This window comes from Artemia franciscana, chromosome 4 (genome assembly GCF_032884065.1).
Source record: "Artemia franciscana chromosome 4, ASM3288406v1, whole genome shotgun sequence".
NCBI classification, from domain to species: Eukaryota; Metazoa; Arthropoda; class Branchiopoda; order Anostraca; family Artemiidae; genus Artemia; species Artemia franciscana.
Genome location: NC_088866.1, coordinates 48,208,597 through 48,236,522, shown reverse-complemented (window position 1 = coordinate 48,236,522; position 27,926 = coordinate 48,208,597). Strand labels below are relative to the sequence as shown.

Here is a 27,926-nt window from a genome sequence, read left to right as displayed (position 1 = left end):
AAAATAAATAATTACGAAACGGAAACCTTAGACAACTTAAATTTAAAGAAGAAAAATACATGGTATATATTTGCTTTGTATAATCAGCAAGGTTTCATCAGCAGAAGTACAAAATTGACAGAAACCTAACAATGAGATTCTAAAAGCAATCCAGATGTGAAAAATGCAAATTAAGAAGTTAAACAACCGAAAAAAATGGAATAAAAACAAGAAGTTATAAAATAAAAGCAGATTCGATATGAAAAACAAACTAATATCTTGCATCTTTCATGTTTTTTCTTCTTTTTTGTTTTGAACATCGATTATTTTTTTTTTTTTTTATTCTGCGTTGACGACTCACTACTTACAGGTGAAAATCCCGAGAGGTTCCTCTTCATAAATTTCGTTGTTGTTTTTTTCTTTCTTCTCCTTTTTTGAGTTTAAAAATGAAAAATTAATTCAATCAGAACAAACTATTACAAAGGATTTGACCAGTGCCTTATTTTATGGATCATATCTGTCATTAATACCTTGGATCTACCCTCGTCTGTAGAGTCTCAAATGCTCTTTGGCTATTATACCTAAAGCCGAAGCTAATTAAGGAGTGAAAGCCCCCTCCTTATCTTCTTTAGATGTGTCTATATACAGCCTAAGGTCATTCTCATTTCCCCGCAGATCTTATCGTAATTAATCAACATGGAACAAGGATAGTCAAACTTAAGCTGGGAAATGTATTCCATCCAACATGTCAAGAACATGTGTCAAAAATGAGTGATTGAATAAGGAAATAAAGTTGGTTTTTGATAGTCTTTTACTTAACCAAACGCTTCAATTTTGAAAAGAATAGGTCTACTTCCATTAGGAAGAACAGAAGGAGGACAAGCGAATATCTTGTCCAAGGGCATATCCAGGATTTTGTTTGGGGAATTAGTTTATTCAGGGGGCGGGGTATAAAGTTCTTTACAGTTCATCAAAACTCATCAAAATTTGTTTGTGTGTATTTTTTTTACTTTTTTTAATAGTTGGACAAAAATTTGGAGGAAGGCTAACCCAGTAGCACCCTCCTCCTCCCCCCCCTGTATACGGTCTTGGTTTCGCGTGTATCGCAACAACACGTTCTAAGAGTTGAAAAGGGGAATAATTTAACCGGAAATTCATAAAGGGATAAATATTCTAAAATAATTTAAATCTGCTAAAATGTATTTTATTTATTCCTATGGCTTCCTTTACCCCTTTGCCTTTACTGCTAGATATAATTGACGCTTTCTCAAAGTCAACAAAATGATGAGGACGAACAAAAATATGCTCTGCCAACACAGAAACAAAATTTTCAGGAGGTTTTCTGTATCAGAGAGGCTTTCAGGAGGTTTTCTGTACCTGTGAAATTAAGGGGCTGGGTAAATCGTTCCAAAATTGCTGGTGATGTCGGTCAATATAAAACTTACCACAAGATTAAGAAACTGCACTCCACTCCGAAGATCACCGCGAGTTTTATCCTTCCCAGAATTTGGAAAACTTTTTACAAGTTTGACTGATTGGAATCAATATCATATTTTAAAAAAGAGTTACACTTTTTCTTTTTTTTTTTACTAAGAATGGAGGGTAAATTGAAAATTTTAGAATTCCAAAACTGAGATTCTTATAATTTTTTTTTCTCGGTTGCTTTGTCTATTTTGTTATCATTTCATCTACCATTTGGGTAGCATTGTAGAACAAGGGGTAAGAACCCTACAATGAAATAACTGCTCTTTTTGCTGATATTAGGTGGCAAGAGTGGAGGTGCAGATACCTTTCATTAAATTTTTGAAATTTTAATTTTTTAAAGATTTTAAATTTTAAATATTTTGATTTTTTGAAAAGTTTCAATTTTTTAATTAAAAAAAAACTGCTTTGAATGTTAAGTAGTTACAGCGGTTGACTTATCGGTAAAACTAAGTTTATGCCGAGGGTGAGAAATTTCTTAGGACGAATTCACAAGAAAACGTAGCTTTTGCTCCTCATCCAACCTGATGTCAGTTTTTGTTATTCCTGTTTAAATGATTGAGAAATAGGCTTATGACTCCAATGCTTGCCTCCAACACATTATGTAATAGTAAAGTTTTTGTATTTGCTATCATTGGAAAAATGGGAGTGGTAAGGATGATGACAATATATCTAGGGGGGGTTACAAAAAAGTTATACTAAGCGGCCCGTTTTCAGGCCACTCCATACCCAAAACGGATTGGGACACGGGTTGTGCGGATTATCGTTTTAACACACGTGCTTAGGTCTTTCAGAACCCGTGTTCTTGCTATCTTGGCGTTTGAAAATCCTGCGTCGAACACACTTGGAATCCGTAAAATGGAAATGCCTTAAAGTTTTGTTGAATTGAACACGAAGAATCTGGAAACAATTTTTGTCAGGTCTGCTTAACACACGCTTGAAACCCGGAGCCTGAGGTACCTAAACATATTTTTAGAAAAAATCACTTTCTTCAACTTTCTGGAGTGCCCAAATTTCAAGACAATTCCACCTTATGTATCTTCATAGCATTTACCACGCTTGCTAATATTGCTAATGGGTGAATCCACCCCCTCACCGAGGTAATATTGCAAACTAAGAAGATGTATGCAGTGACGATGTAAAAAGCAGAATAGCAACGGTGGTGGATATTTTCTTTTTGTTTTCTTTTTTTGCAGTTGTGCAAGTTTTGTGTCTATTTTAATATGCAAATATACCCTTTATACCTCATACTGTTGATATATAATTTCGTTCCTAAAATATTTTTCTCCGATATTATTTTATATATATTTTTTACAAATTGATTTTCCAGAGTACCCGAATTCAGAACTATTCTTATTTTTGTATCTTCTTCGCATTTACCCTCCTTACTAATAATGCTACCTAAAGGGGCGAATCTGCCCTTTCACCTAGGTAGTATTACTTACTAAGAAAGTGTATGCGATGAAGATTTATAAAACAGGAACAACATAGACGGTTGTTTTTTTGTTTTTTTTTTGCTTTTTTTTAAATTAAGCAAGTTTTGTGCCTATTTTAATATGTAAATACAGCTTCTATATACCTCATCATGTTGACGTATATTTTTGGCCTAAAATGTTCTTCTCTCGTGGGAATATTAATAGAGACAAGGGGGATTTACGCCATATGATGAAGTCTAAAATGTTTCTTTGGCAATATCCCTTAAGCCAAAGCTAATTAAGAATAGAGTGCTATTATGTTCGTCTTATTAGCCGTTGAGCCTTTGTACTTTAATTTCTAAAGGAATAATATTCCTGGAACAAATCTGTTCCTTTATTTTACAGCATTAATTAGACCTGTTATATGGGTTTGTCCCGATCCCTCCGCCAGAGAAAATTAAGGAAATGATAAAAGTATGCTAGTTGAACCTCGAAAAAATTATCCGTTGGAAAAAGAACTGTCTGGAGTATATATATATATATATATATATATATATATATATATATATATATATATATATATATATATATATATATATATCTATATATATAAAAATAAGTTGTCTGTGTGTGGATCTGTGGATGGATCAGGTGACGTCATGTTTGTTCGCATATGACGTCTGAATTATTTCACACTAATACAAAAGAAGAAAAAAACTAAAAAAGGTAAAAACTACAAAAAAAACTAAAAAGAAAAAAAAACTAAAAAAGCTAAAAAACTAAAAAAAACTAAAAAAAGGTAAAAATCTAATAACTAAAAAAAACTGAAAAAAATAAAAAAAGGCAAAAACTACAAAAAAAATAAAAACTAATAAAAAAACTAAAAAAGCTAAAAAACTAAAAAAACTAAAAAAAAACTAAAAAAAGGTAAAAAACTAAAAAAAACTAAAAACTAAAAAAGAAAAAAACTAAAAAAAAGGAAAAAACTGAAAAATAAAAGAGAAAAAGAAAACTAAAAAAATATGAATAAATATATATAAAAATAAGTTGTTTGTGGGTTATGTCTGTCTGTCTGTCTGTCGAGTGACGTCGTGTTTGTCCGCATATGACGTCTGAATTATTAAACATATATATAAAAATAAGTTGTCTGTGTGTGGATCTGTGGATGGATCAGGTGACGTCATGTTTGTTCGCATATGACGTCTGAATTATTTCACACTAATACAAAAGAAGAAAAAAACTAAAAAAGGTAAAAACTACAAAAAAAACTAAAAAGAAAAAAAAACTAAAAAAGCTAAAAAACTAAAAAAAACTAAAAAAAGGTAAAAATCTAATAACTAAAAAAAACTGAAAAAAATAAAAAAAGGCAAAAACTACAAAAAAAATAAAAACTAATAAAAAAACTAAAAAAGCTAAAAAACTAAAAAAACTAAAAAAAACTAAAAAAAGGTAAAAAACTAAAAAAAACTAAAAACTAAAAAAGAAAAAAACTAAAAAAAAGGAAAAAACTGAAAAATAAAAGAGAAAAAGAAAACTAAAAAAATATGAATAAATATATATAAAAATAAGTTGTTTGTGGGTTATGTCTGTCTGTCTGTCTGTCGAGTGACGTCGTGTTTGTCCGCATATGACGTCTGAATTATTAAAAACTAAAAAAAACTGAAAAAACTAAAAAAAGGCAAAAACTAAAAAAAAACTAAAAACTAATAAAAAAACTAAAAAAAGGTAAAAAACAAAAAAAACTAAAAACTAAAAAAGAAAAAACTAAAAAAAAGGAAAAAACTGAAAAATAAGAGAAAAAGAAAACTAAAAAAATATTAATAAATATAAAAAATATAAATATAAATATAATATAAATTAGCAATCAACAAAGCACCGAGACACAAATGACGACCGGGACACAGGGAGTATAAATGACGACCAGGACATAAGTAAAAAAAAAACTAAAAAAACTAAAAAAATGGTTAAAACTACAAAAAAACTAAAAACTAAAAAAAAAACTAAAAAATCTAAAAATCTAAATAAACTAAAAAAGAAAAAAAAAGAAAAAAGGAAAAAAATAAAGGAGAAAAACAAAACTAAAAAACGAATGTATATACAGACCGGGACACCGGGATACAAATGACGACCGGGACACAGGGAATATAAATGACGACCGGGACACAGGGACACAACTACAATGGGGACGCCGGGGGGCACAGGGGGATATAAATGACGACCGGGACACAAGGAATATAAATGACGCCCGGGACACTCAAAGAGAAATCACAGACTGGAACACCGGGACACAAATGACGACCGGGACACAGGGAATATAAATGACGACCGGGACACAGGGACATAACTACAAAGGGGACGCCGGGGTGCACAGGGGGATATATAAATGACGATGGCGACTCAGGGAATGGTCGATTAGCAATCACCATCAACAAAGCTCAAGGGCAATCATTAGAATCATGAGGTATAGATCTGAATACGGATTGTTTTCCCATGGACCATTATATGTTGCATGTTCAAGAGTCGGTAAACCTGACAATCTATTTATATGCACAGACAATGGGACAGCAAAGAATGTTGTATATTCGCAAGTTTTACGTAGTTAAAAACATATATATATATATATATATATATATATATATATATATATATATATATATATATATATATATATATATATATATATATATATATATATATATATATATATATATATATATATATATATATATATATATATATATATATTCACAGGTGGGACATAGGGACACAACTACAATGGCGCGTAACTAATATGGCGCGTAACGACTTACGCGCGCGGGGGGGGCTTGGGGGGGGGAGCGAAGTGCCCCCACCAACTAGGTGTTGGGTCGGTAAACCTGAGTCGGTTTAAAACATGTTCAAGAGTCGGTAAACCTGACAATCTATTTATATGCACAGACAATGGGACAGCAAAGAATGTTGTATATTCGCAAGTTTTACGTAGTTAAAAACATATATATATATATATATATATATATATATATATATATATATATATATATATATATATATATATATATATATATATATATATTCACAGGTGGGACATAGGGACACAACTACAATGGCGCGTAACTAATATGGCGCGTAACGACTTACGCGCACGGGGGGGGCTTGGGGGGGGGAGCGAAGTGCCCCCACCAACTAGGTGTTGGGGTGGCGCGAAGCGCCACCCCAACAGCTAGTATATATATATATATATATATATATATATATATATATATATATATATATATATATATATATATATATATATATATATATATATAATACTGAGCCCAGCACGATTACGCGGCAGGCTTGTGTATATTGACTCTCATCATTGCTTGTCTTCTAACCGCAGCCTCTTCTTGGTGTCATGGCGTCACCATAGTTTCGATACAACCACCTTGGCAAAAATACAAATTTTTCTTTAGAGTTATGACCTATTTAGATCATTTTTAGGCAATATAAGTCAATATATCAGTTTTAACAGAGAGAAAAAAACTATATAGCCAATTTTGAGGCCGGGCCCCAGCACAACTACGTAGCAGGCTTGTGTATATTGATTCTCATTGTCGCTTGTCTTCTAACCGCAGCCACTTCTTGATGTTATGGCGTCACCATAGTTTCGATACAACCACCTTGGGAAAAAATAAACATTTTTCTTTAGAGTTATGACCTATTTAGATCGTTTTGTGGCAGTGAAGTCACTATATCAGTTATAACAGAGAGAGAAAAAATAAAAACCGATTTTGAGGCCGGGCCCCAGCACGAGTACGTCACAGGCTTGTGTATATTGATTCTTATTGTTGCTTGTCTTCTTACCGCAGCCACTTCTTGATGTTATGGCGTCACCATAGGTTCGATACAACCACCTTGGGAAAAATACAAATTCTTCTTTAGAGTTATGACCTATTTAGATCGTTTTTCGGCAATAAAAGTCAAAATATCAGTTTTAACATAGAGAGAAAAAATAAATAACCGATTTTGAGGCCGGGCCCCAGCACGACTATGCGGTAGGTTTTGTGTATATTGATTCTCATTGTTGCTTGTCTTCTAACCGCAGCCACTTCTTGATGTCATGGCGTCACCATAGTTTCGATACAGCCACCTTGGGAAAAATAAAAAATAAATTCTTTAGAGTTATGACCTATTTAGACCGCAGCCACTTCTTAATGATATGGCGTCACCATAGGTTCGATACAACCACCTTGGGAAAAATACAAATTCTTCTTTAGAGTTATGACCTAGTTTTAACATTGAGAGAAAAATATATATAACCGATTTTGAGGCCGGGTCCCAGCACGACCACGCGGCAGGTTTGTGTATATTGATTCTCATTGTTGCTTGTCTTCTAACTGCAGCCACTTCTTGATGTCATGGCGTCACCATAGGTTCGATACAACCACCTTGGGAAAAATACAAATTCTTCTTTAGAATTGTGACCTATTTAGATCGTTTTGCGGCAGTAAAGTCACTATAACAGTTATAACAGAGAGAGAGAAAATAAAAACCGATTTTGAGGCCAGGTACGAGCACGACTACGTGGTAGGCTTGTTTATATGGATTCTCATTCTTGCTTGTCTTCTAACCGCAGCCACTTCTTGATGTCATGGCATCACCATAGGTTCGATACAACCACCTTGGGAAAAATACAAATTCTTCTTTAGAGTTGTGACCTATTTAGACCGTTTTTGGCAATAAAAGTCAATATATCAGTTTTAATATAGAGAGAAAAATATTAATAACCGATTTTGAGGCCGAGCCCCAGCACGACTACGCGGCAGGCTTGTGTATATTGATTCTTATTGTTGCTTGTCTTCTAACTGCAGCCACTTCTTGATGTCATGGCGTCACCATAGGTTCGATACAACCACCTGGGAAAAAATACAAATTCTTCTTTAGAGTTATGACCTATTTTGATCGTTTTGCGGCAATAAAGTCACTGTAACAGTTATAACAGAGAGAGAGAAAATTAAAACCGATTTTGAGGCCAGGCACCAGCACGACTACGTGACAGGCTTGTGTATATTGATTCTTATTGTTGCTTGTCTTCTTACCGCAGCCACTTTTAAATGTCATGGCGTCACCATAGGTTCGATACAACCACCTTGGGAAAAATACAAATTCTTCTTTAGAGTTATGACCTATTTTGATCGTTTTGCGGCAATAAAGTCACTGTAACAGTTATAACAGAGAGAGAGAGAAAATTAAAACCGATTTTGAGGCCAGGCACCAGCACGACTACGTGACAGGCTTGTGTATATTGATTCTTATTGTTGCTTGTCTTCTTACCGCAGCCACTTTTAGATGTCATGGCGTCACCATAGGTTCGATACAACCACCTTGGGAAAAATACAAATTCTTCTTTAGAGTTATGACCTATTTAGATCGTTTTGCGGCAGTAAAGTCACTATAACAGTTATAACAGAGAGAGAGAAAATAAAAACCGATTTTGAGGCCGGGCCCCAGCACGAGTACGTCACAGGCTTGTGTATATTGATTCTTATTGTTGCTTGTCTTCTTACCGCAGCCACTTTTTGATGTCATGGCGTCACCATAGGTTCGATATAGCGACCTTGGGAACAATACAAATTCTTCTTTAGGGTTATGACCTATTTAGATCGTTTTGCGGCAATAAAGTCACCATACCAGTTATATCAGAGAGAGAAAAATAAAACCGATTTTGATGTCGTCTTACCGCAGCCACTTCTTGATGTCATGGCGTCGCCATAGGTTCGATACAGCGACCTTGGAAAAAAATACAAATTCTTCTTTAGATTTATGACCTATTTAGATCGTTTTGCGGCAATGAAGTCACCATATCAGTTATATCAGAGAGAGAAAAATAAAAACCGATTTTGAGGTCGTCTTACCGCAGCCACTTCTTGATGTCATGGCGTCACCATAGGTTCGATAAAACCACCTTGGGAAAAATACAAATTCTTCTTTAGAATTGTGACCTATTTAGATCGTTTTGCGGCAATAAAAGTCAATATATCAGTTTTAACAGAGAGAATAATACTATATAACTGATTTTGAGGCCGGGCCCCGTTACTCGTCTCGCTTTTATACATTGATTCTCTTTATCGTTTGACGTGTAACTGCGAAACATAGGTTGGATACAACCACCTTGGAAAAAATACAAGTTCTTCTTTAGAGTTATGACGTATTTATGTCGTTTTGCGGCAAAAAAAAGTCAATATATAAGTTATAACAGAGAGAAAAAAAACTATATAACCGATTTTGAGGCCGGGCCCCAGCACGACTACGCGGCAGGCTTATGTAGATTGATTCTCATTCTAGCTTGTCTTCTAACCACAGCCACTTCTTGATGTTATGGCGTCACCATAGGTTCAATACAACCACCTTGGGAAAAATACAAATTCTTCTTTAGAGTTATGACCTATTTAGATCGTTTTGCGGCTACAAAAGTCAATATATCAATTTTAACAGAGAGATAAAAACTATATAACCATTTTCATGCCGGGCCTGGTTACTCGTCTCCCTTGTATATATTGATTCTCTTTATTGCTTGACCTGTAACTGCAGATAGTGTGAACATCTCCTTTTTGGTGTGAATTCAATTCCTACTTCCTGATAATGCAACAAAGATTCATCCATTTATAGGAGTTTTTTCTTCTGGAACACGTTGTGATTCTCACTGTTGCTTCTCTTCTTACTGCAGATTTTATTTGTGATTCGATGGATTAGTTGTGATAGTGGTTGTCGAATGTCTTCTAGCCACAAATTCCCCTTGCACTTTATTTTCGTGCATCATTACCTCATACTTTTTTCCATGCATTTTACTTCAGCTGTTTGGATTCAGTCGAAATCATGTGTTCTAATGCCTATGCCCTCTGAATATACCCTTAATATATAAAATTGGCATAATCATTGTTTTATTCTTTAGTTTCTAGTAATAGGGTGGGAAATCAACAATTTTAATGTTTTGTTTTTGTGTTTCCCTCTCTCTTTTTCTTTTTGTAGAATCTCCGCATTGTTCTCTCTGTTTTTTCCTGAGTACCTCTAATTTTCATCCTTTAGACACATCAGATCTTAAATTTAAATGCTAAATCTCGATTCAAGGAGAGTTTTTGAAGAAAATCAAAGCCTTAAGATGGAGACGGCGGAAAAATACAGTTTTTTTAGACCGGAAAAGACAAGGGTAGATAGTTAAAACAAAGTTATAATTCCAACCCGGAAATTGCATCTTTAAGGTACTTTTATTCCTTAAGGAATAGCTACTTCGATATTATTATGCTCCCTTTCTTAGTCACTCAGCTCAAATATATATTTTCTTAAATAGGAGGAGCATTGAGTTTTGGTCCAATTTGCTGTGAAGTATTATCTAATTTTGAGGACCACCTTTTGACACAGCTGATTTTAAGTTCCGACTAATGATAAAATATAGCCCTAAAAAATGAGTAACATGCAAAAAATTTGGTCTTCTGCTGTTTTTTTTTCTTTTTTTTTTAATAGGGGTCGCTACCTTGATTTCGGATGTCTAATCGACGTTTTTTTTTTTCCTTTAGACCCTAGCTAATGGTACGTTGCTCCTTTTCTTATTTATTCAGCTTAAGTACGTACGCACTTTTTGTAAGTGGGAGCATTTGGCTTAGGTACTCACTTAAGCTCGGTCTTGTGGAACCCCCGACCCTATTGTCATACCTAATGGATAGACTCTGACAAATTAGAAAGAATTATATTAGGGTTTACGCAGCCCCTAGTTCTTAGAGACATTTTTGGGGATTTGTCCTTTACTTGATATTTTAATGATAACTCTTCAGGACTTATTTGATTTTGGACTTGCTTTGATTTTGGATTTATTAATAATGGCTATTGTGTTTATTTGCTTATTTTTGATATGCCTAAGCTAGCATGAGCTATTTTGGTTAATAAAGTATCGTTTGTTTATTCAGTGTGAGTTCTTTATTCCCTAAGGAGCTGTGGAATATTGAAGTATTCACTAAGGATTTCAGTTTGAATAAAACATAGTCTAATGAGGGCTGAACTGTTGCCCTATCCGATGTTGTCATTCGTATGGGCCAAACAAAATTCAGGTTGTTCCTGAACGAGGTGGGAGGAGATCACAAGAAAGGATTAAAGAAAGTTGGAACTTCATGGGAGTGGTAAGGAGTGAAGCTTTAAATATATTGGGGTGGAGGAGGAGTGCGCGTAGATGGGCTTGCATCTGGCGGAATGCTACTGCAGTGAGCTGCTATAGTCTAATGAGGGCTGAACTGTTGCCCTATCCGATGTTGTCATTCTTATGGGCCAAACAAAATTTAGGTTGTTCCTGAACGAGGTGGGAAGAGATTACAAGAAAGAATTAAAGAAAATTGGAACCTCATGGGAGTGGTAAAGAGTGAAGCTTTAAATAGATTGGGGTGGAGGAGGAGTGCGCGTAGATGGGCTTGCATCTGGCGGAATGTTACTGCAGTGAGCTGCTAGTATTTGCAAATTTCAAAGTATCATGTTTATTTTAGGTGTAACGAATTTATCGTTAGAGTACAGTTACTTTGAGCATGGAGTACGTCTCTTTCCTGATGTTCAAATCATAGTTACAACAGAAGATGATGATTATGACGATGATTCTTTTGATGATGATAGTGAGGGTAAGTGTTGTCAATAGTTATAGCAATTAAATTTGGCATTTAATCGCTATAATCGGAATTTGATGGAGAAAAGTAAAGAATAAATCTTAATAAATTTGGGTGGAGGAGTAGTGAGCGCAGCTGCTTTGGCCTCAGATGGCTCTGTGCCGCAGTGTATTGTTAGTAGGAGGCTTAGTTCTCTCGGAAAGTTTTCACTTCAATTAAAGAAAATGTGTCTGTGAGATTCAGCCTTTACAGGGGGCATAGCCCCATATAATATTGTGCAATACCTATACTAATAAGTGTTATCTGGGAACTGTCTGTTGACTTTCGTATTTTACACAATTATTTTTCTTGAAAATAATTTTAAAATGTAGGCTACTGGGTAGATTATTTGACATCAAATTGGTGATGATTTTTTCACATTTTCTTTTGGAAAGAGTTTATCTTTGCTTTTTTTTACTTTAATTTCTTTTCTAAAAGTGCATCAAAAGGGCCTTATTTACTGATTCAGTTTCGTATTTTGTAGTGAATTCAAGGTTATATAAATTGAGCATGTATATACATTTATATGCTTTGAATGGAAAAAGCTTTGCTAAATGTTTTGGACTGTGAATCTATCTGAAATAGTCTTACCAAGTGGGTTAATCCATCAAAGCCATCTATTATATCCTCCAAAAGAGGACTTAAAAGATGCATAACACGTCACAATTCAGCTGGGTAAAATCATAGAGGAATAAGGACCCTCATGCTGTGCTAAGGGCGATAAAATGTGTTGCTAAAACTTTGAAAAAACCACCTTTTCAGAAAAAGGATTGTTCGGTCAGCTCATATCCAATTAGGATCCGGGAACAGTCTTATGGATAACATTCTTTCTGAATTTCTAATTTTTGATGGAAAAATATCCTTTAGCTAAGTGGATTATTGAAGATGTCACGCTCAGTGTCGTCTCTTTAATTTTTAACTATTTTTTGTTTTTCGTTTTTTTGGTAAACACAATTACTTAACTTCGTCTTTTTAGGTTAGAAAAGATCAAATTCTCTAAAGCGGATCGTGTGGCCCGTTTATTGGTATTTTTGTAGTATGCATCATATACAGACAATGCTACAACTGTTAGTTGTTTTGTAGTGGTTGGCATGACCTTGACGTGAAGTATTACAAATGATATTTGTTGGTATGAAATACAAATTGTTAAAATAAAGCACAAAAAGTTAACTTCTCTGTAATACTTCTCTACTTTAATTCTCTAGATGACCAATAAGAAGTTTAAAAGAGTAAAATAAAAAATTTTAAATAATGCTTTTCAAACAATTTTGTTTACAAGAAAGAAAAAAGGTGCTTTTTTGGTACTCATTTTGTTTAAAGACTAAATTGAAAGCGTGGGATAGCCACGACATTGTTTGTAAATATTAATTTGCTGATTTCTGTGTCGTGATATTTTATTTTTATTTTGCAGGGTAGCACTAAAAAAGAATATGTTTTGCTTTTTACTGCACTGTGAGCGTAATCTTGGACAAACGAATATAGTGAGTTCAAGTCAATGAAATTAGGGGGAGGAATAAAATGTTTTGCTTTTTAACTCATTGTGAGCGTAATCTTAGACGGGCGAATTCAGTGGGTTCACGTCAAGGAAATTAGGGGGAGCAATAAAAATGTTGTTTTTAGTTGTGTCAATGGAGGTGCTCAAAAAAGCCATTTTTCCTTGAAAGTACTCAAAAGATATTTTTCAAAATTTGGGGGGAGGGGAAGAAAATTCTTGAAGGTTCAGTTCCATGTCATTTCTCCTTTCTCCAAAAATATCTTAGGGGTTAATAATTCCCCTCTCCAGTTGACATTACTTGACGAATTAGATTACATTTTTGTAGATGTCTTGGTAACTCTCATTTTTAGCATCTTTATGTTTTTTCCTCATTTTAACTCTTCATTATGATCTTTTATCCTCTTTTCTCTTTATATTATATCATCTCCTCTTTATGCTATATCTTCTTTACATAGTATCCTCTTTCGTCTTCTATTCTTTAGCTTTACTTTGCAGAAGACGATGAAACTGATGATGAGATCCTTTCCTCATCAGCAAGAATTGACTCCTGTCTGGTAACCCTGAGCCCGCCTCTGAACCCTGATCATGAAATTGTTGCTCTACCTGAAGGTCTACTCCAACAATTAGGACTAAAAGCAAAAATGTCAACGGAAGGATTTCTCCTTAAAGGAACTGATAAAGCTTTCCGTTATGAGCAGGCAAGTTAAAAGCTAATGTTTAAATTATAAAGCAGAGTTACATCTTACTTCTCTTTATAGAATTTGATAAAGCTTTCCGTCATGAGCAGGCAATTTTAGAATAATGTTTAAATCGGACACGACAGTAGACTACAGGATTAACTTCTTATCTCTCCTTAAAGGAACTGATAGGCTTCCCGTTGTGAGTAAGCAAGTTAAAAATTAATGTTTAAATTAGAAAGCAGGATTAGCTCCTTATTTCTCCTTAAAATGATTATAAATACTTCTGCTATGAGCAGGAAAGTTAAGAATTAATTTTTAAATTAGAAAGAATTGCCATCTTATTTCTCCTTAAAAGAACTGACAAAGCTTTCCGTTATGAGCTGGCAAATTAAAAATTAGCGTTAAATGAAAAGGTAGAAATAAGTTTGCCATCTTATTTCTCTTTAAAGGAATCGAAAAAGATCTCCGTTATTAACAGTCAAGCTCGAAAATGCTGTTTAAATTAGAAAGTAGAAAACAGAATTGCCATCTTGTTTCTCCTTTAAAGAACTGATAAAGCCTTCTGTTACAAGTTGGCAAGTTAAAAATTAGCCTTTAAGCTAAAATATAGAAAGCAGGGTTGCTGTCTTATTTGTCCTTAAAGCAATTGATAAAGCTTCCCGTTATGAGCAGGCAAGATAGTAAATTAATGCTCAAATTAGAAAGCAGTATTGCGTCCTTATTTATCCTTAAAGAAATTGATAAAGCTTTCCATTATGAATTGGCAAGTTAAAATTAATTTTTAAATTAGAATGCAGGGTTAGCTCCTTATTTGTCCTTTTAAGAATTTATAGAGATTTGTGTTACGAGTAGTCAAGTTAAAAATTAATATTTTGACTAGAAAGCAGTATTGCCACCTTGTTTCTCCTTAAAAGAACTGATAAAGGTTTCTGTTATGAGTTTGCAAATTAAAAATTAGCATTTAAATTAAAAAGTAGAAAGCAAGGTTGCCATATTATTTCTCCTTAAATAAATTTATAAAGCTTTCCATTATGAACAGGCAAGTTAAAAATTAATGTTAAAATTAGAAAGCAGGATTAGCTCTTTATATGTCCTTAAAAGAATCTGTAGATTTTCGTTATGGCAGGCAGTAATTAAAAATTAATATTTAGAATAGAAAGCAGTATTGCCATATTGTTTCTCCTTAAAAAGAAAACTGATAAAGGTTTCTGTTATGAGTTTGTAAATGAAAAATTAGTATTTAACTTAAAAAGTAGAAAGCAAGGTTGTCATCTTATTTCTCCTTAAATAAATTTATAAAGTTTTCCATTATGAATAGGCAAGTTAAAATTTAATGTTTAAATTATAAAGCAGGATTAGCTCCTTATTTGTCCTTAAAAGAATTTATAGATTTCCGTTATGTGCAGGCAAGTTAAACATTAATATTTGGACTAGAAAGCAGTATTGCCATCTTGTTTCTTCTTAGAAGAACTGAAAAAGCTTTCCGTTATGAGCAGGCAATCTAAAATTTACTATCAAAATTAAAATGTAGAAAGTTGACGTTGATCAGATCTTATGTCTCCTTAAAGTAATTGCTAAAACTCTTCGTTATGAGCAAGTTAAAAACTAATGTGTAAATTAGAAAGCAGTATTGCCATATTATTTCTCCTTAAAGGAATTGATAAACCTTTCCATTATGAACAGGCAAGATACAAATTAATGTTTTTATTAGAAAACAGTATTAACTCCTTATTTATCTAAAAGATTTTATAAAGCTTTCCTTTGTGAAAAAGCAAGTTAAAAATAATGTTTAAATACTTCCAAAGAAAGAAGCTGATAGATGTAGATTCTACTACGCGTAAATATAGAGGAGTAGATTTAATAAAGGATATAGATGTAGATGTACATTCGTGAAGGCAGGACACCGGCCAAAATTTAATCTGCAGAAAGAAGCAAGATAAATGTAGATGCTACTACATGTAAATGTAGATACAGACAAATTTAGGTGTAAGGACGTCGAAACGTAGATGTAACAAAGGTATACCTAATTGTACTTTGCTCTGGATTCGAAGTCTAATTTATATATTCAAGAAAAAATAGAAAGGTGTCGACTAAATTATACGGCTTTGTGGTATCTATCATTGTGATATTTTAGGTTGTCTTTTCAATTTAGTTGTCCTTCCGCATGTTCTCTATCTTACTCTTCTTTTTCGAGATTTTTAAATCTGTTATTTGTCTTCCATAACAACTAAATATGTTATTGTCAGACTTTTTTTTATTTTTGTATTTATATTTATGTTATTTTTTTACTATCTATTTTCCCACCATTTATATTCTTCTATTTTTCAAGACTATATTTCTGTTTTTCTATATTTTATTCTAATTCTAATTATATTTTTTTTCTCATTTTATTCTAATTATTCTGAATCTTCATTCAATTCCAATATTTATTAGTATATACTTTTCTGATGACATAATGCAATACCTAAAATCCTTCTTCTTCTATTGTTTATTCTATTATTCTATTTTTCATCTATTGTATATTTTTAAATACTGTTAATTTTTACTTGGTTTTCCGATTTGTTTTAGTAACACTAAATTAGTTTTGAGAGTTAAAATTAAAGAGCCGTAGCAATTAGCTAGGATTAAGAAGGATAATTTTTATCCTAAGTCTGAAAACTTTATCTATATGTACAACCTTTTTCCTTTTTTCAGAATTTAAATAACGTATGATATTTTGTTGTCGTTTTTTCTTGCATATTTTATTTAGTTATGTTATTAAGCCTTTTTTCTATCATTGCTTTATTTCGTTTGTTAAAGAATTTCTTTGTTTTTGCAATTTCATTATGTATTTTATATACTCCTCAATTTTCAGGGAATAAGGAAATGTGGGGATTTAAAAGCCAGTGGTAAAATACTGAACAAAAAAAGGAAAAAGGAAACAAAAAAAGGAAAAATTTAACAAAACAAACGCTAACTTTTTAAAAAAAATTCTAATGAAATTTTTTTACATTAAATTTTACATTTAATTCACACATTAATTTTTTTTATTATTAAATTTTTCAAAATTTTACATTAAATTAATTACACATTAAAATTTAAAATTACACATTAAAATCATAAATATTACACATAAATATTACACATTTAAATTTTATCTTCCTTACCTGCACACCTTCCTCTGTGAAACTTCCTAGAGCAATAAGCATCCCTAGAAGTCTACAAAATACCTAGGAGCTCTGGTAGCTCTGGGAGGAGCTAACCTAACCTAGGAGCTCTAGGAGCTCTGGTTCCCTTTAAAAAAAAGTATTCCTTAGTGCCATTTGCTCAGAAAATGCTCCACTCCATCCCCATGCTCTCTACAAAGGGGGCACGCGCACCTACCTCCCGAGCCATCTTCGTCATATGAATCCCAGTAAGATAAGAAAATACTGTATAGCATGATAAGAAATACATACATCCTTGCAAAAATTTTATCTTTATTTATGTCTGCTTCTTATAATAATTTAATTCTTCTAATAATTTAATAATTTAATTCTTCTTCTAATAATTTAAAATTATTTATGCCTGCTTCTTCAAAATGAAAGAGAAGAGCAGAAAGTGGCAGGTATATGGAAAGTTGGCGGTATATCTTTTTGGATATGCTTCAGGGTCAGCCTAAAATTTCAAGTTGGACATCAAAAGCTTTACATTCTAATACCTTGGCTGTGGCCGGGATTCTTTTTTTTGGGAGGGGGGCAGAGAAAAGTTCTAAAACGCAATAAAAATGTGTTTGTGTGCATTTTTCTTACGTTATTATGAGTCGGAAACACCCCAGACACAGCCTTTTCTGAAACTCATTATTTTTCATTTTCTTATCTTGAAATTCGTAACCACCGTATTTCATAACCAACATACAATGTAAGTCTTCTTTCGTCTTTAATTCTGTTTTCAACTCCTTATTTACTGTCTATTTTTTATTAATATATAATTACAGGAAAACCCGTCTGCCTCCTTAAAATATAATAATTGCAGAAAGCGGGGGAATCCGTAAAGATGCCCCTTAGCCCCACATATGGGTTAACTCAGGATAGGAATTGGGTAATAAAACCGTTTTATTCTTATTTTAGGTACTCCGTCAAGTGACGTACTCCAATCGAAGGCCAGCCTACTATCTAACTCGTGTCTTCAAATTGATTTGTAGTGAATTAAACGGAAGATTTATCTCAAATGAACTCAGTTTGACGGTAAGTACAGCCCTTCTTGTGGGAAGTTAGATTACAGTTAAAAGTATATTGAATTAACTGAAGTTAGGTATACAAATCTAATTTAACTAATAATTGTAATTGATTGATTATTTAGGCTAATTAACCTAATTTATTCTAAGTGAACTAATTACCGTCCTGGGATTAGTACTTATGCCCTGGAGTGAAGCGGCGTAAATCGTACTTCCGCTTCTAAGATATTTTTAGTTAAACTAAAACTATTTAATATTATAACATAATTATAACTAAGATTAATTAGTTAAACTAACAGATTGAACCAATAGAATGATTAATTAAGTTTCGTTAAATTAGCATAAAATAAGTCATTTAATGAATTATACAAATAATTAACTAAATTTTATTAATCAAAATTTTTCAGTTTATTTAATTGATTTAGCCTGCCTAATTTTTAATGAAAGTCATTTTTCATAGCATGTGTACTACTGCTTAAGCAGTTCCGATTTGTTGAGCTGCTGGGTTGTTTTCCAAGCTCTGGGTGACCTGAATTTGAATACTAGACCTGATCCTTGATTATTGTAAATTGACTTTGCACAATATGGATTTAGTTCTTGATCTTTCAGAAAAAGATCGCTTATGAAACGCAATAAATGTATCTTTGGCGGGGGGGGGGCGATATTTACATTGAACGGAACATTTGTCTCAAATGAACTTAGTTTAACAGGAAATATAGTCATTTTTATTAGTCGTTAGATTCGAATTTGAAAAGCTTAGAAATAACTAATGTTAATTCTAATAAGCGAACATAACTTATGTATGGATTGTAATTAACTCATCTAGCGATCTGGGCCAATTAATATAATTTAATTAAAAGTGAAATAATTAAGTAATCTAAGTCATTTTAAGTAAGTAATCCTAAGTAATTATTTATAGTCGTTAGAATCTAATTACAAGTAATTGTAACTAGAATTTTCCTTGGACCTAATCGAGGGACAAGGCTGGGCTTAGAAGCGTAGTCTTACCTCTAGAAACCTAGATCAAAGATTGGCTTTTGACATGGGCGACCATGTCAAAAAAAAAATGCCATTTGTTCTCGTGCATTAAAAACAAAAACGTGCTCGGACTTGCGCTTTCGTCATGGATTCAAGCGGCGTAAAGTATGCTTTCGTTTCTCAGATTTAGTCACTTTGTGAAATTTCGCATAGTATTTTCGATAAGTTGACAACCCGATTGTTATAGAAAAGAGCATGTAGTAACAGATTTGCGCTCTGCAATTAACTATTCTAATTGAATTATTTAATCTTGATTCGTTAAGTTGAAGTTAAACAAATTAAATTATTTTTCCAGTTTATTAACTGACTGAACGATCCATTAGTCAAACTAAATTATTAAGTTAATTGACTGGTTAATCTTTTGGAATTGACTGAAGTTCAGTTAAATTGACATGAAAATGCAAGCAGCAACACGAAGCTCTGTTTCTTGGCTATATTTGCCTTGAGGGGTGCCATTCTTTAATTGCCTTGAGACAGGCGAGTTTCAACCATATAACCAAGTTTTCACGAGCGGCTTCTTCCGTTACACTGTCATTAAGTAATAATAGGCTACAGTTTAGACATTTTTTATATGTCTAACTTTCTTCTTTTTATTCAGTTGAATGTCTTACACCCAACACAAACAAGCCCTGCATCGTCTCGAACTACAAAAGAAATACCATCCGCAAAAATTATATCGCACAGACTCACCCCAATACAGCAGGCCAAATTGGAAATGGCAAAACACCATGTCGATATCCCACAGCCATTCTCTGATTTATATTATTCATCTCAAAGTGGGAACCTATCGCGTGGTATGGCCCAAGGAGCAGGTCAGTTTTTTTTTTGATTTTTTTTTTGTTTACTTTTTTATCGTTGTTTATTTATTTTTGTATACTTTTACTTTTGTATACTTTTTTTTGTATTGGTTTTTATTTGTATCAGTTTTTTTTTTCTTTGTATTGTTTTTTTTTTTTTTTTTTTGCATACTGCTAGTATGCTCACCGCAGCACAAGACCACTTCAGGCCTACAATTGAAGGAAGGAAGGCCTGCAATAGACAGGATTGGACCACTGTCCTCAGAGTTTTCAAGTAAAGGGAGGAGAGAGACTTGGATAGACGGGTGCCAAAATCTTGTCAAGTTTTGCTAAAATGTTTATTTAAGTTTCATTTTCGTTTTTACTTGTAACATTAAAGTCAGGAGCGTCCCGACCCTCTTTTCATTGAAGTGGGGGGTCGGGGTGAGCTTTGTAGATTTATTAGAATCATTGCCTTATTTTCATCGAGCCTTGCCTCGGTCCCCCAACCCTACAAAACTAAATATCTAATAAGATTAAATACATCATAAAGTACGTGAAAATAATTATTAAAGGGAAACTCTTCCCGTTCATATTTCTTTGCATTTTTTAAATGTTTGAGACATGTCAAGTCACCCTGGTCCAAAACATCACTTTTTTTTTTGCTAGTGTCAGTAGTTGAACAAGTCCCTCGTCATCAATCGTAGACCCATCAGCAGTTTGAGACTAGTCTTTTTTTCAAATTGGTGTTATCAACCAACTGCTGATGAGAAACAGTACAAAAATATAAAATATTGCTTTTGAGAGTTTACTAACGTGATCCCCCAGTATTTCGGCCATTAGCTATTAACCATGATACACGCCATCTGAAGTAATGTGTAAGATACCTATTTTATAAATTTTAATTTAAACATATTGAGAGTTTTTTTACCTTCTGGTAATTGTAATAACAGTTTCTTTTGTTTGTTTGTGGTTTTTTTTTTGTACCACAAGTAAAAGTGGAAGTAGAGAAGGCATTAAAGTTACAATTAAGAACATTTGAAGAGGATATTAACGTCAAAATTCCTTTGAATCTGAAAGATGCAGCTAGACGACACGGTGGCGTGATGGCCCGATAGCACGACATGATTGCATTAAAACTTAAAGAAATTCAGGGGAAGTAGTTGGTCCAGTCTATCCCTGGCTAACAAAATAAGGATGGGGCCTCAATTACGGATGAATTTAATGTAAAGGAGAATGGTTGGACATTTAGAAAGTGTGTTAAACTTTGAGAGAGTGTTAGGAAATGTCATAGAAAATGGTGAGAAAATTATGATTCACAAGGGAAAAAATATTTATTTACTCAGAAAGAGTATTTTGTCATATTGATAGGACTGAAAAAGAATATATCGAAGTAAAAAATAAGGCTGCTGGTGTGCAGGTATATTGGGAGGAGCTTCTCAAATATGGATGTTTACCAAGCTAGAGATAAGGTATATTTATATAGAAATTGCAAATACGATTTTGATCGTGCCGTCTGATTGGTGAATGATGCGCATGTGTCCTTGTAGACTCCCCCGCCCATTAACTGTTGAAAAGTGCCTCTTTTGGAATTTTTATTGAAAAATACCTTTTTTTTGACATCTTAATTGGAAAAAAAATAAAAATGACAAATTTGCCCCCCTAGGTTTTTAAAAATACATTTTGCCCCCCCTCCAGTAAACGTGTGAATAAATTATACATTGAAGGCTTATCGCCTTTTACTCCAGATATTTGTAAAGCGTCTTTTAACAGGGCCGTTTCTAATTTATCCTGATAGAAAAATATTTTACCTAATTTCTATCTATTGTTTTCACTATCTAATAAAAGGATTTATTCCTATTCAACTGTTATTAGTACGATTAATTTGAAAAAAACTTTCCAAAAAACGAGTCTTTCAAAGGAAAAGTAAAGAGCTCCATTAAGCCAAGAAAGAGCAAAACAAAGTAAAAAAATCTTCCAAGCGTAAAACTGCCATAAATCACTATTAATAAATGAATTAAAATCAAAACGAACCGAAATTTCAGTAAATAGCCAAGTCAAACTCAAGACGAGCAAAAATTAGAACACAATTTGCACTTTACTAAAAAAAAAAAAAAAAAAAAAAAAAAAAAAAAAAAAAAAAAAAAAAAAAAGACTGTGGATTGTTGGTTTAATCGAAATAGACTGACATTTATTCCTTAAAGTTTTGATACTTTTTTTATTTTTGAAAGTAAGAAAAGTGAAAAATATCAAACGTATTTTGTTTACAGTCCGGTCCTTTTTGAACTGTGCTAATTCTTCCTTCACATCCAAGGTATCACGAACTTTTTCATTATCCTCTATGTTTTTCTTGCGACTCTATCTCGGCTTAGCACATTCTCAAAATGTTCTGTTCATCTCTCTTTAACCCTTTCCTTGTCATTAATTGTGGGCCCGTTCTTATCTTTAATTGGGATAAGTCCAGATTGACTACTCCCTCTCAACATGTCAGTACAATATTTTACTTTTATTCCGCCTAGCTGTATCTTCCCGATCCTTGGCAATTTTATCCATGGCCTCCACTTCATATATTCGTAATTCATGTTTAAAGCTTTCTCCACTTTCTTTGCATTCATTTTGTTTTCATATGATTCACTTCACAAATTGTTTTCCTAAAGTTATTCCATGCATCTTCCACAATGTTAAATTTTAAACTCTCCAGTATAGTACTCAACAGTTCCGGGAAAGTTTCTCTCACATTTTCATTCTGGAGTCTACCAACATCATAGCTTCTCGGGAAGTAGTTATCCTTCCGAAATTTCCGCTTTAAATTTACCCCAGGCACTACCAGATGGTGGTCTTTACTCCTAACATCAATAACATAATGAATAAGGTGTGTTGTCTTACCATCACGTGAATGCCATGTTAACTTATGGGCCATTTTATGACCAACCATCGTGTTGGTTATAAATAGATTATTATACCTACAAAATTTCAACATCTGTTGCCATTGCTGTTTTTGAACTGTGTCTAATTTAACTAGGTTAAGATATTATCTATCCCTATTTCTATCGACCTGGGCGTTAAAATCTTCTAATGAAAACACCATATTTCTACCTGGGACCTTGTCTATTTGCTCCTGTAACTGTAAGTGAAATTCATCTGAGTCACTAGTATATCTCCATCAGGTGATTCTACAAGGGCATATACTACTATAACTGATAACCTGGACTTTTTAGTCATAAAATGAGCGATTAGTATTTTATTATTAATGCCCTCCCAGCCTAAACAAGACTTAGCAGCTTTCTTATTCATCATGAGCCCTACTCCCTGTCTATGTACCCCATCCTTCCTGCCTAAATATACAAATTCTATATCACCAAATTTCGTGCTACCTACCTACCTACCACGAACTGTTTGATATATTTATCTACAGTGGCCCAGGCCTTATATTTTGTATTTGTCAAATTTAATAAATTCCTATTATTCTTTTTTATTTGTTCTATTCTATATAATTTGCCTTAATTTATTAATAATTTGCTTAATTTTATAATTAGTTCTGAAACAACCATAATCCCTGTTGTGGCTAAATAATTCTTGAACTTGCTGTAAAAAAAAAAAAAAAAAAAAAAAAAAAAAAAAAAAAAAAAAAAAAACTCTAGCAGAAGGGCTGAAAAACGGGTATCTCTTCAGCAGGCATTTACGTAAGAGGGGGGAGGGGGGCTAGTAATTTGTTCATGCGTTGCATGAAACTCATATCCCGGCTTTCCCATTCAAAAAAATATTTAATTCCCCTTCCTCCAAATAAGGTTCTTCTGGAAAAAAATTGGGCGTGAGAAGTCTGAGCCAGCCACTTATACAAGATACTGTCTTTACCTGCTTTAGATGTTAATACTTATTCCCCGGATTTTGATCGAGGCACAGACGGAAATGTCTTTTAGTCCAGTAAAACTAGGGAGAAAAGGCTGAGCTTATGCATTTGAGCAACTGGCACCAGTATGTTCAGAAAAGTTTGCTCAGAAAAATATCCAAAATCGGCCTTGCACCAATACCCCTTTTTCAGGGAAAAGGGGGATCTCGAATTTATATTCATGTAATATTTTCTGAATTGAAATGTCGTTTCCTATCGATTCAAGCCTGGGGAGACCGAAAATTATATCAAAATCGGAAAATTGCATTACTTTGCAGCCCATTTTGACCCAAGCAAGGTCAGAGAGAGGTTAAGAAACAGAATTTTAATTTGTTTAGTATTTGATGGATTGAAACTTTGTTTCCTATTTACTCAAATCTAGGGAGACCACAAATGACGTCAGAACTGAATAATTCCACCACTTACTACCCCATTTCTACCCTATGCGAGGTCAGAAGGAAACAATTCCGTTTTTCATTCGAGAGATAGAAAATGGCATTAGAACTAGAGAATCTTATCACCAAGCACACCACTTCCACCCCAAGTGAGATCAGATGTGGTTAAAAAGCAAACTCAGATTCTTAATCTGCATGCCCCACTGGCATCACTTACGGTGGAAATGGGGTAACAAGTGATGCAACCTTCCAATTCTGACGTCACCTTCGGTCTACCCAGCCCCGAACTAATAGGAAACGACCCCTCAATTATACATCTTCTTAATAAAATGTTTTATTACACTATATTTTTTTTGTTAAAAGGGATATTTTTTCGTAGAAAAATATAAACAAAGCGCATTGATAGGGTTTCCATTGAATGTATAACTGTATAACTGCATAACTGAATGTATAATATTATTTGTAATTCATATAATATTCACAAACTTGCAGGTTCGTACATAGAATCAAGAAACAAGATAGGTTTGTAACCTGTGGTTTCACTGTAAGTGAAACTAAATTTACTTAGAAACCAATAATTATTAATTATTATTATATTATTAAGATTATTTTATTTATATGTTTCATTATTTATAAATATTATATAATATAAAATAATATATATATATATATATATATATATATATATATATATATATTTCATGTTTTTAACCTTAATATACCTTTTTGTGCCTTTACCTACAATTATTTCTTCTAATAGTTTACTATGCTTTTACCCTTAACTTCCGTTTACCTTTTCTATTTGCCTTTTCGTCTATAACCTTCTTATACCTCTAAGCTCTTCAGCTAATACTCTATGCTTAGAACAGCTTTGGCATCAGGAATCGCATTTTCTGTGTAAATAGAATTCCTTATAAATTACTTCCTGTCTAAATAGAAAAATTGTCACTCCTCTTTTTCCCCTTTGCTCTGGGTCTGTTCCAGAATCCAAGTAATATTAACGTTCATTAATTACAGTTGATGGGAGCGGAAAACATATAGGCAGGGAGACCAAACATAGGGTATTCAATTGTGTTGGCAGTCGCGGTTTGCCCCCTTAAAATTTGAATAATGCCTTTCTTGTATTTTTATTGAAAGAAATTGTGCAAAAATTATTCCCCTCCCCCTAAATTTTAAGAAATACTATCTTTTGTCAGTTAAAAAAATTAAGAAGATCTCTCTCCCCCCAAGGTTTTTCGTTAGTTAGTGCCTCTAACCGAGCAGAAATTGAACCTAGAAAAGTATGTTTTCTGATGTCACCAATATAGACCCAAAAACCTCCTCAAAATTGACAACACCTGCAGCATACTGAGAGGTTAGATTTTCCTTAAATGTTAGCATATATATATATCTATATATATAAAAATAAGTTGTCTGTCTGTGGATGGATGGATGGATGTGTCAGGTGACGTCACCTGAAAAAACTGGATTAGGTGACGTCAAAACTGAAAAAACTAAAAAAAGGCAAAAACTACAAAAAAAACTAAAAACTAATAAAAAAAATAAAAAAGCTAAAAAACTAAAAAAACTATAAAGGTAAAAACCAATAAAAAACTAAAAAAAAAACTGAAAAAACTAAAAAAAGGCAAAAACTACAAAAAAAAACTAAAAACTAATAAAAAAAGTAAAAAAGCTAAAAAACTAAAAAAACTAAAAAAACTAAAAAAAGGTAAAAAACTAAAAAAAATAAAAAATAAAAAAAAACTAAAAAAAAGGAAAAAACTGAAAAATAAGCTAAAATAAAGGTAAAAACCAATAAAAAACTAAAAAAAAAGGAAAAAACTAATAAATGACGACACTCAAAGAGAAAGCGACCAGGACAAAAGGAATGTTCGATTAGCAATCAACAAAGCACCGGGACACAGGGAGTATAAATGACGACCAGGACATAAGTAAAAAAAAAAAACTATCTATATATATAAAAATAAGTTGTCTGTGGATCTGTGGATCGTGGATCAGGTGACGTCACCTGAAAAAACTGGATCAGGTGACGTCAAAACTGAAAAAACTAAAAAAAGGCAAAAACTACAAAAAAAACTAAAAACTAATAAAAAAAATAAAAAAGCTAAAAAACTAAAAAAACTAAAAAAAGGCAAAAACTACAAAAAAAACTAAAAACTAATAAAAAAGCTAAAAAACTAAAAAAACTAAAAAAAAGGCAAAAACTACAAAAAAACTAAAAACTAATAAAAAAAATAAAAAAGCTAAAAAACTAAAAAAACTAAAAAAACTAAAAAAAGGTAAAAAACTAAAAAAACTAAAAACTAAAAAAAAACTAAAAAAGGTAAAAACTAAAAGAACTAAAAAAGAAAAAAATAAATGACGACACTCAAAGAGAAAGCGACCAGGACAAAAGGAATGTTCGATTAGCAATCAACAAAGCACCGGGACACAGGGAGTATAAATGACGACCAGGACACAAGTAAAAAAAAAAATTAACAAAACTAAAAAGAAGGTAAAAACTACAAAAAAACTAAAAAGAAAAAAAAACTAAAAACTAATAAAAAAACTAAAAAATCTAAAAATCTAAATAAACTAAAAAAGAAAAAAAAAGGAAAAAAATAAAGGAGAAAAACAAAACTAAAAAACGAATGTATATACAGACCGGTACACCGGGATACAAATGACGACCGGGACACAGGGAATATAAATAACGACCGGGACACAGGGACACAACTACAACGGGGACACCGGGGGAAACAGGGGGATATAAATGACGACCGGGACAAAAAAACTAAAAAGAAATAAAAACTAAAAACTAATAAAAAAAACTAAAAAATCTAAAAATCTAAATAAGCTAAAAAAGAAAAAAAAAGGAAAAAAATAAAGGAGAAAAACAAAACTAAAAAACGAATGTATATACAGACCGGGACACCGGGATACAAATGATGACCGGGACCCGGGACACAGGGAATATAAATGACGACCGGGACACAGGGACACAACTACAACGGGGACACCGGGGGAAACAGGGGGATGTAAATGACGACCGGGACACCGGGACAGGGAATGGTCGATTAGCAATCACCATCAACAAAGCTCAAGGGCAATCATTAGAATCATGAGGTATAGATCTGAATACAGATTGTTTTCCCATGGACCATTATATGTTGCATGTTCAAGAGTCGGTAAACCTGACAATCTATTTATATGCAAAGACAATGGGACAGCAAAGAATGTTGTATATTCGCAAGTTTTACGTAGTTAAAACCATATATATATATATATATCTATATTCACAGGTGGGACATAGGGACACAACTACAATGGCGCGTAACTATTATGGCGCGTAACGACTTACGCGCGCGGGGGGGCTTGGGGGGGGCGCGAAGCGCCCCCACCAACTAGGTGTTGGGGTGGCGCGAAGCGCCACCCCAACAGCTAGTGTATATATATATATATATATATATATATATATATATATATATATATATATATATATATATATATATATATGTATATATACTTCTTCACGTGGACGTATCCATTTCCGTGTTCAAATAGGAAAATAAGTTGCACAATTCAGTGCGTCCTCATATGAAGTTGACAGAGGATTGATTCACTATGTGGATCCATCCCTACTTGAGCTTGAAAACGAAGTTAAAACCAATTTTCGCAATGAAATTCCATTTTTTTTTCTCTGAAACTTGAAGACATTGTCCCCGAAAACTCCCCGAGTTTTTAAGATCCCGAATTTTAAGATTCGTAAGTGGAAGCCCTGACTTCTACACTTGTAATAATATAAATTTATCACTAATTGCAGTTTGAGGATGTCTTGCCTCAAAAAAGAACAAGAAGGCCTACAATAAAAAAGGAATACAAAATTATAAATAAAGAAGAATTAGTTAAGGAAGGAAGATTGTAGAGATTGATTAAGACA

The 27,926-nt window shown here is 33.0% G+C and overlaps 1 protein-coding gene across 2 annotated transcripts in view; it reads left to right on the top strand.

Annotated features, from left to right (window-relative positions):
* LOC136026533 (calsyntenin-1-like) overlaps positions 1-27,926 on the top strand; it is a 241,190-nt gene that overhangs the window by 195,333 nt on the left and 17,931 nt on the right. For both annotated transcript variants that reach the window (XM_065703206.1, XM_065703207.1), the window contains exons 12-15: positions 11,387-11,515; positions 13,530-13,732; positions 17,803-17,919; positions 19,546-19,759. In XM_065703206.1, the coding sequence (XP_065559278.1) occupies positions 11,387-11,515; positions 13,530-13,732; positions 17,803-17,919; positions 19,546-19,759 (663 nt within the window). The remainder of the gene's footprint in view (positions 1-11,386; positions 11,516-13,529; positions 13,733-17,802; positions 17,920-19,545; positions 19,760-27,926) is intronic.